This window comes from Lactuca serriola, chromosome 2 (genome assembly GCF_051521515.1).
Source record: "Lactuca serriola cultivar US96UC23 chromosome 2, Lser_US96UC23_V15, whole genome shotgun sequence".
NCBI lineage: Eukaryota > Viridiplantae > Streptophyta > Magnoliopsida > Asterales > Asteraceae > Lactuca > Lactuca serriola.
In genome coordinates, this window is record NC_136409.1 from 29,533,868 (window position 1) to 29,543,609 (window position 9,742).

Consider the following 9,742-nt stretch of genomic DNA (forward strand, 5'->3'; position numbering starts at 1 on the left):
AGTAGAATTTGTTTTATAAGATATATATATATATATATATATATATATATATATATATATATATATATATATATATATATATATATATATATAAATTACATGGGCCTCACAACTAGTATTTATAATACTACTGTTATTTTGAAACATATGATTTTTAATAAGAAATTAAATTGCATCCTACCTTTTATTCCTACAATTATTCTTATCCACTAAAATTATGACAAATCACCATTCAATTTAATTGTATTTGATATATTCCTAATATAGTCTTAATGGTTTAGTTTAAAAAATATGGAAAGATAAAACTTGTCATAATTTTATTGGGTAGGAATATTTGTAGGCATAAAAAGTAAGAATCAATTTAATTTCTTATTTTAATATATTATACATAAATAATCTATTTTTAGAACATTACACAATCTACATAAAGAGTTAATGATGAATATAAATATGATTCGAAAAACAATCACATGCACTTCACGATCATTATCATATAAATATGATGAGAAAAACAATCACATGAATATGTTAATATATTAACATAGAAACCACTTCACGATCGTTACCATATAAATCATTGTTTTGAAAACCGGACCGGACCGGCTGGTTCAACCGGTTTAACCGGGAACCGGTAAGTCTACCGGTTCACTTAAGTCTAAAAACCATTTGTAAACAAACCGATAACGAACCAGCGGTTCAACCAAAAACCGGACTGATCAAACCGGACAAAAGCAGAAACCCAATAAAATATTATAAATTTTATACTAAAAAGAAGTTAAAGGGACCCTCTCTGTAATATGGGAGATCCGTTCCTTGGTCTTTAAAAACCCACTCACTCCATTCGTTTTATACACCTTTCCAAAGCCTCCATTTTAGTTTTTTGGGCGATGTGGGATAGACTTGAACAGTGACTTTGAGGATTCTTTTCTACATTCAATAAAATATTTTTTTTTTCTTTTGGCATTACCTTTTTTACAAGAGTTTAAGGAGTAAGTTTATAAATGATTTTAAGGAGTAAGCTTATAAATTATTTGAAGTTGAAATCGGAATGTGCCGTTTCATTTTAAATGTTCAAAAATCATGATATATATATATATATATATATATATATATATATATATATATATATATATATATATATATATATATATATCGTCCGGTTCATCCGGTTTTTAGGACCGGTTCGACCGGTCAAACCAGTTGAACCATCGAACCGGTAAGACGAGCGGTTCAATGTCCGGTCCGGTTTTCAAAACATTGATATAAATATGATGCGAAAAACAATCACATGCACCATTCATTTAAACATTTTACAAAAATAACGCCCACTTTCCAAGTAAACGGTTTCGGATGGAAAGAAATCTCAATTCCAGACAATTCATATAATCATCACTCCCGCCACCTGGAAAACGTTGCCGCGCTCCATTATTCAAAAACTGATATCTTTAAATCATCAATTACTGCTTGTCTCTCCATTCATATAAACCCTAGCAACTCAACTCCCTAACCATGTCCCAAAATCAAAATGTCAGACAACATACCTTACGAAATTCAAGCAGAAATCATCAAAAGACTTCCTGTGAAGTCACTGGTTCAATTCAGATCCGTCTCCAAACAATGGAAGTCTTTAATCGACAGCCGTGAGTTTCTTGCTGCTTACAATATCTACCACAATCATCCTCAGCGTTTAATCGTATGGTATGAATATCCAGTAGACACCGAGGAAAAGTATGTTTCATTTGTTGATGATGAAACTTTCACCAAAAAAAGGTTCGTTGTGACTCTTCCTGTGCTCGCTAAAGTACTTAACGACTCACGTGTGGTTGGTAGCTCTCAAGGATTGTTATGCTTGCATGGCTATTATCGAGTTCCACGTCATTCTCGTCACAATTCTGTAAGAGAGATGCTGTTCTTTGCACGGCCGGTCCTGAAAAATGAAATATTGTTAAAGGTCCAGGACGAACTAGCAAAAAAGGGCCCTTATCTTTATTATAACTTTATATTTTTAAATAAAAATATATAATGAAAAAAATTGGGCCATGTACAGCTGCCCACTTTGCCCCCCCCCCCCCCTCTAAGCCCACCATGGTTCTTTGGAATCCTTCGATTAGAAAGTCTGTTGGTGTAGCTGTGCCAGGTGTGTTACGTTGGGATCTTGAAACCATTCTTGGATTCGGGGTTTGTCCTATCAGAAGTGACCCTATGATTGTGAAGATTACACAGGTTAATGTAAACTGGGAAATGAGAAGTAGGGTTAGCGTCCCTTGGGTGGTTGAAGTTTTCTCATTGAGTCAAGGTAGTTGGAGAATTCTTTCTAGTAATCTGCCTAATAAATCGATTAAACTTAGGCCCTGTTTGATATACATCTAACCGAGTCAAGTCAGCCATTTTGGCTAACTCGGTCAGCTAAAAGTGTTTTATTAGCAAAATTTCGGTGGATGACTCGGTCAGCAAGGTCTGAGTGAGAAAGAGATGGAAGGATGGCTGACTCAGAAAGGAATAAAGGTTTTCCAGCACTACCCTTAAAAACTTGGTGCACAGCAAATCAAAAGAAGGCAGTAGGAATCGAACCTATCACCTTAGGTTTACAAAGTCATATCTTCTCCACTATGCTAGAAGATTTTTTGGTTATATTTGCTGAAATACTTTATATAATGTGTAACGTTGGTTATTATTATTAGTACTATTATTATTAGTAGTATTATTAGTATTATTATTATTACTAGTATTATTATTATTATTATTATTATTATTATTATTATCCTTATTATTATTATTATTATTAGTATTATTATTATTATTATTATTATTATTATTATTATTATTATTATTATTATTATTATATCGCATAAAAACAAATAGCACATCAGGGTAAAATAGTCATTTTGCATCGGTCAGCACGTTCAGTCAGATATAAAATCAAACAGTATAATTTCTTACTCAGACAGACATTTCTCAGTCAGCAATTTCTCAATCAGCAACTATCAAACGGGGCCTTACATGGTCTCAGGTAGTTATAGACAGGTTTATTTTTTGGTTTGCTTTTGACAAGATGGTTGCTGATGATGGTGGTTTTTCCACAAAAAATATGATAATGTCATTTGATATGACTACTGAAGAATTTAGAGTGGTAGATCTACCTGAGAATTTAGTAAACCAGTCTTACGTGAATTTGTCAATCTCTAAGGTATGGGAATCTCTAGCTGTTCTTGAATACGCTACAAACATGATGAATCAAGTTTGTAATGTATGGGTGAAGGATCATGGTGTTCAGAATTTATTTAAAAAGCTATTTACCATTAATGCACCATATGCGTCAATAAGGGCACTGGGATTTACGAAAAGTGGTTAACCTATGATGGAAGTGAAAGATTATTACAAAGAAGCAGCTGCACTTGTTATCTATGAACCCAACTTGGGATACATCAATAATATTGGGATTAGTGGAAATTATGGTTCATTCTTCGTTGGCTATTACATGGAAACCCTACTTCTGCTTGATCAGGCAGATTGTAGTGTTTATTCTAACATTCACAACTAACCCTGGCGACCAGAGATTGCAAGATGTGTAGCTTACAAGAGATGAATTATCGTGCTTTGGAAGGTAAAACAAAATGATATGAGATCTTATAATTTAGGGACCAATATTTTTGTAAGCAGGGGAACTAAACCACTTTCATTATAACAATAGAATAATCCATGTGAAAGGAAGACATATTTTGAATTCATTATAGTAAGCAACATGTTTTTAATATATAAACTTTGTAGCACGTTTTGCCCAATCTTTCCTTTTAGTGGTAGGAATTCAATTGTTGTTTGGTTCTCAAGTGCTTGAGTAGAGATCGAAAAATTCCCTTGACAGAGATCTCAATTGGTTGTTCATGTTAGAATCCTAAGTCTTGGGGTCCAAGCAATCTAATTTATGGAAACTTTAGTTTATTTAGTTTATTGTAAGTTGGTCATAAGTTTCCTAGTCTAATACAAGTTAGTTTGTTAGGCTGTATATACATGTCCATAATCGAGTTATGATTATAAGAATAGATTGTAAAAATATTGGTTTTGAGTGATTTTCCAATTAATCAAAGAGTGAAATCCGGTTATTTTTGCTTTTCATTCTTGTTTTCTAAACTTTAATTGGTATCAGAGCCAAGGAACCGAAGGCTATGAGATTGATTTTGTTACATGTTGACAATCGAGATCAACATGTCAAATGTTGAAGAGGATGCAGAGCCTCCTCCAATGAGAGCGAAGGAGATTGGGTCAACCACCGTAGCATATCCCATGCTGAACTCAACAAATTACATGGTCTGGTCACTAAGGATGAAAGTGGTATTGATAATTCACAAGGTCTAGACCATAATTGATCCAGGAACAAAAGAAAACAAAGAAAAAAATTACCTGGCAATTCGTGTTACACCCAAAAATTTTACGCCAAATTTAAACTTTTTCAATCATAAATAAAACCAAATAGTATTTGTTTACAAAATGTTTTCAAATCATTATTCATCAGAGTGTCCCAATAGCTAGGTCAAAAGGATGAGGAGCGGTACGGTCATGTCTTCGCCTTGCCATGATCTCCTGAAGTACCTGAAACAATAAACTGAAAATTGTAAGCCCGAAAGCTTAGTGAGTTACCCCCAAAATACCAATACCATGCTGATAATACCATATCAGTAACAGACAATCAATAACATGCATATTGGGCCATTAGCCTGACTGGACCGCCCTGCAGGGCCTTTAGTCTATCTAATCCTATCCCGAGCCTTCGGCATGACTGGACCACCACGTGGGCCTACAGTCTTCCCGGACCGCTCATAGGGTATGTTGGCCTTCAGCATAAAGCAGGACCGCCTCAACCCAACCAACAAGCAAATAACCATGTGAGCATAACTATTATATACTGGCATATACAAACATCAAACATATTTATCTCACTGATCATCAATCATAGAAATCTCTCGTAACTAGAGTACCGACCTAGCAGGTCACTAACATACCAATCCCTACGATCATAAGAGCATAATATATTGTCTATCCTGATTCCGATCTAACAGATCATAACCACATGTAGCACATCATAACAGTAACAACTTGAGGGCCGACCTTGGTGCAGTAGACCCTATTGATATAGTGAGGATAACTCACCTTGCAGATGTCAACTCAGTAGATGAACTCCAACTCGGATCACTGACAAAAACTCCACCACCTATTACCATAATATAATTATACCCATAAGTTCCCAACCTTTCAAGGTACCCCAAAATCCAACTAATCAAACCCTGGTCAAAATCAAAGTCATCAGTCAAGGTCAACAGTCCATGTTGACCCTAACTCGCCGAGTATCCTCAGCTACTCGCCGAGTTCCTTGAAGTAATTTCCCACTCGCCAAGTCACAGAGTGACTCGTCGAGTTCCTTTGGTTTACGGTTGAACTCTAAGGCCACTCGTTGAGTTTCCTTCTTGCAACTCGACGGTTACACACGCATACATAAATTGGGAAACCTCAACCGACTCGCCAAGTGGTTCATACAACTCGTCGGGTTCTATGGCAATCTTCATCGGACTCGTCAAGTTGTTCATCCAACTCGTCGGGTCCATGCCTATCTTCATATGAATCGCCGAGTCGACCTTGCGACTCACCGAGTTCCTTCAATCCTTATGCCATACAGACTCTTTTAAGCCATGTAGTGGCTCCAAATTACAGATCCAAGCTTTTAAGGCATGCATCTCACATAAAGTTGCAAACTTTACGTGCATGCATGGATAAAAAGGTTCTTAATGTCAAATCCAAGCTCACAATGGGGGGTTTCATACTCAAGGAGGCTTCATACATGACCAAGCTTAGAGCTTTATGACTCTAGAACCCAAGAAGGGTCCAGATCTAAAGTTACAACTTCAGATCTAGCTCATATCCCACACTATCATCTCAATCAAACCATAAAAACCCTAAATCTCAACCAAGTGAGGTCTAGAAGGAAAATGAAGTAAATGTGACGACTTGATACCTCCAAATGATGCTAACTGAGGTAGATTTCTGATTCCCACATCTTCCTTGCTCCTAGTCTCTTGCCCTCCAAGTTCTTCCTTTCCAAAAGCCTCCTTTCTAAAGCTTAAGACACACAAGGATGAAGCACCACACGAATTAGGGTTTTTCTGAGCTCTCAACGACTCTAAAGAGGCCAAAGGAGGCTTATGATTCCTTAAATATGGTGCAAAACCCTGGGATCTAGGGTTTCTTCTGCCAGCTCCTACTCGTCGAGTTCTTCATGGACTCGGCGAGTAGGCCACTAAACACACGATCTCACCCCGCTGCTACTCGACGAGTTGGGAAACTAACTCGTCGAGTATATCTTAAAACCAAATAAACTTTCATTTAAATCAATACCTGAGAATCGGGGTGTTACAATTCGATTGATCTACCAAGTGATACCAAAATCGCTGATTATGCAACTGAGAGATGTTGAATTAGCTAAAACCATCTGAATTCGATCAAAGCAAGGCACGCCGACACCGATCAGGTGAAAGAAGCCCGACTTCAAACCCTAAATTTCGATTTCTACAGGCTGAAGATGATCGAGACGGAATTAATCGACAATTTTGCCGGAAAATTGTCTGGAATTTTGTCACAATTGGCAACACTTGGTGAGACGATTGAAGAATCAAAGATGGTGAAGAAATTCCTCAAGTCGTTGCTAAGAAAATACATCCACATCGTGCCCTCCCTTGACCAGGTCCTTGATCTAAAGACAGTGGGCTTCGAGGATGTGGTTGGGCGGTCGAAAGCTTACGAGGAGACAGTAAATGAGTCTGATAATGCAGGAGAAGAACCGAAGGTTTTGTGGTCATCGAGCACTGCAAACAATGGTTCAGGTGGTGGCGATAGCTTATCTGGTGGAGCGAAGGAAAGATCGACAAAGGGAAAAAGGGTTGTCGACTGGTAATCATGGATCAAGAGGGTTTAATGGGTTTGACGGGTCAAGTGGGCCTAAATCATCTAATCGCGTATCACAAAGGGGTAAGCCCAATCACCACAAATCCAATTTTGATTTAACTCAACCCAATTCCACTATTTGCAAAAATTATAATTGTTGTTGTGACAAAAAACGGAAAAATAGAGAAAAAGACCTATCTGAGGTGATTTCTTTTCAGTGTGACAAAGCGGGTCACTTTGCCTCTAAATATCCGGAATGACTCCAAAAATTACAACAATGTGATTTTTCAGAATGTGATGACAACGACGAGCCCGTATTTTAAAATATAGATCGGGGTTGAAGAATTCTCTAGAAGAACATAGAGAGTCGGGGTGATAAAAGATGGTGGCAGAGTAAAGTTTGGAAACAACTTCACAGGGGAAATTAAAGGCTACATGATTATTATGAATGGCAAATTCTCCATTCGGAAGGTAGGGTATGTAGAAGGCCTACAACATAACCTAATAAGTGTTTCACAATTGGTTGTAGGTGCTAGACTGAAAGTGTCATTTGATGACGAGGGTTCTGAAATCATTGAGAAGAAAACAAAAGCAGTGCTTCTAAAATCCAAAAGAAAGGGGGAGATGTATCATTTGAACTTAAAACCGATCACAGGGAAGCCTTCCATTTGGCTTCTTATGAAAGCATCTTCGGATGATAGTTGGTTATGACACCGAACGCTCTCCCATCTAAAAAATCACCTTCTTGTAACTGGAAGTCAATCAAGTATTACAAATAGTATTGCTTCTCTCTATGGTGTTAGATGCATATTCTAGATCGACCTTCTATATACATATGCTTTGCCTCTAGATTCGTTTATGTGTTAATGATCCCTTATGTGGCTCTAGAATTAATGATTTTTATAGAAGCTAGACCTATAGTTTAGATATATTCTAGTGCGGCCAACATTTATTCTTTAAAGCTTTTTGTGGCACATGCAATGTGACAACCCTGAAAGTTTGGGTACTCAGACTCAAATCAAACTGATTCATACATTGTCGGTGTAGCACTCGGTTCCTGGTATGTAATTTATTTTTGTTGTATTTTGCATTTTTGGCCTGGGACTCGGCAAGATGAAAGCCCAACTCGTCGAGTAGGAGTGGGTTTGCACACAGGACTTAAGTGGCGGACTCGTCGAGTCGGTGGCCAGACTCGACGAGTAGGCTCTGACTAGATAAAACTTTAATATGAGGGTTTGCACCCTATTTAATAATCTCTTTCAGCCACCATTCATCCCTATTGCTCCCAAAGACTCTCCATAGAAAACCCTACGTGTTTTGGTGCAAGAACTAAGGCTTTTGAGTGATTTTTGTGGGTTTTGACCTCAAGGAAGAATGAAGAGCATAGAAGGATCAAGAGGAGACTGAAGGATTCGAGTTTGGTTCATCATTTGCAGTCTTTGAAAGGTATAAAGTTTGTACCTTGCTTGCTTGCTTGTTAGATCCCTTTATGGGGAAGATTTAGAGCTTTTAAGCCATATGAGGTGACCAACCATGATTTGAAAACATGGTTGGGGGTCAAGAATTCGGATCTAGCACTTGGGAAGAGTCACAAGGCAGATTTGGGTTGCTTTTGCACCTAAGGCCTCATGCAACAAAAGAGCCATTTTAGAGCCTTTTTGGCTCAAAAGTCCCATGCATTCACGTAAAGTTCGTAACTTTACGTGCTAGATCGAGCTTAGGGTCTTGGATCTATCATTTGGACAAGTATTGTACATCAGAAGTCGGGGATTTAGGGTGTGGACGTTATTGACTCGGCGAGTCCGTTCTTGGGACTCGACGAGTCCAAGGCTTTGAGTCCCATATATGTTGAGGGTCAAAAGAACTCAGTTAGGTGTTAGAAGGTTTGTAGCAGGACAGAAGGAGTGACCCAACGCATTGCACTTAGTTTTAGACTTGGAATTCATGGGACTCAACGAGTGCTAGAACACTCTCGGCGAGTCCAAGGCAATCTTCTTATGTTTGAAGATGAACTCGAAGAGTTGTTCATACAGCTCGGCGAGTCAAGGTCAGGACTTGTTCATCAGATGAAGGTGAACTCGACGAGTTGTTCATACAACTCGGCGAGTCGGATGAAGGTTCATTGATGTTTGTAAAGAAGGGGAACTCGTTGAGTCGTTGCCAAACTCGACAAGTCGAGTCATGGATAAGGAAGAGTAAAGGGTAGGGACTCGACGAGTTAACGGCCCAACTCGGCGAGTCAGGTCAACTGGAAGTTGACTTTGACTTGGACTTGGTTGGGGGTAAAATAGTCATTTTACCCTAAGAGTAGATATCAGATTTTGACTGAGTGTTTTGTGGGGATTATAGCCGGAGGATTTCCGGAGCAGCAGCAGACAGAGGTTTCCCGCGCAGATTATCAGCAGCTACTCGTACGAGGTGAGTTACCTTCCAGTAGGGGTGGGTCTAAGGCCACAATACGGCCAACCAAAGAGGAATATTTAGGAGATGATTGTCTTTGTGATCATTATCTTTTTCTGGTTATGTGCCTTGGTTATGAGATTTATCTGTGTGATATGTTATGTGTATAGTAGGGATCAGTGTCCCTGACAGTGGTCCTTAGGACCAAACGGTAGGTCAGTACCCAGATATGTCTGATTGTATGTTTACATCTTCATGTTGTATGCTAGTGGTAGGGGTGGAATAGTCCCCAGTTACTGGTTGAAAGATACCGATGATGGTTACCGGTTGAAAAGTACCGATGATGATTACCTGTTGAAAGATACCGATGGAAGTTACCGGTTAGAAGATACCGACGATGATTACCGGTTGA

The 9,742-nt window shown here is 38.3% G+C and overlaps 1 protein-coding gene across 1 annotated transcript; it reads left to right on the forward strand.

Moving 5' to 3' along the window:
• The first annotated feature begins 1,525 nt into the window (after positions 1 to 1,525).
• LOC145089126 (putative F-box/kelch-repeat protein At1g12870) lies at positions 1,526 to 6,940 on the forward strand. The gene is made up of 6 exons (XM_079027610.1): positions 1,526 to 1,826; positions 2,048 to 2,353; positions 2,949 to 3,010; positions 3,053 to 3,266; positions 3,366 to 3,512; positions 6,495 to 6,940. The coding sequence occupies exons 1-6, from the start codon at positions 1,526 to 1,528 to the stop codon at positions 6,938 to 6,940; spliced, it is 1,476 nt and encodes a 491-aa protein (XP_078883736.1).
• The last annotated feature ends 2,802 nt before the right edge of the window (positions 6,941 to 9,742 follow it).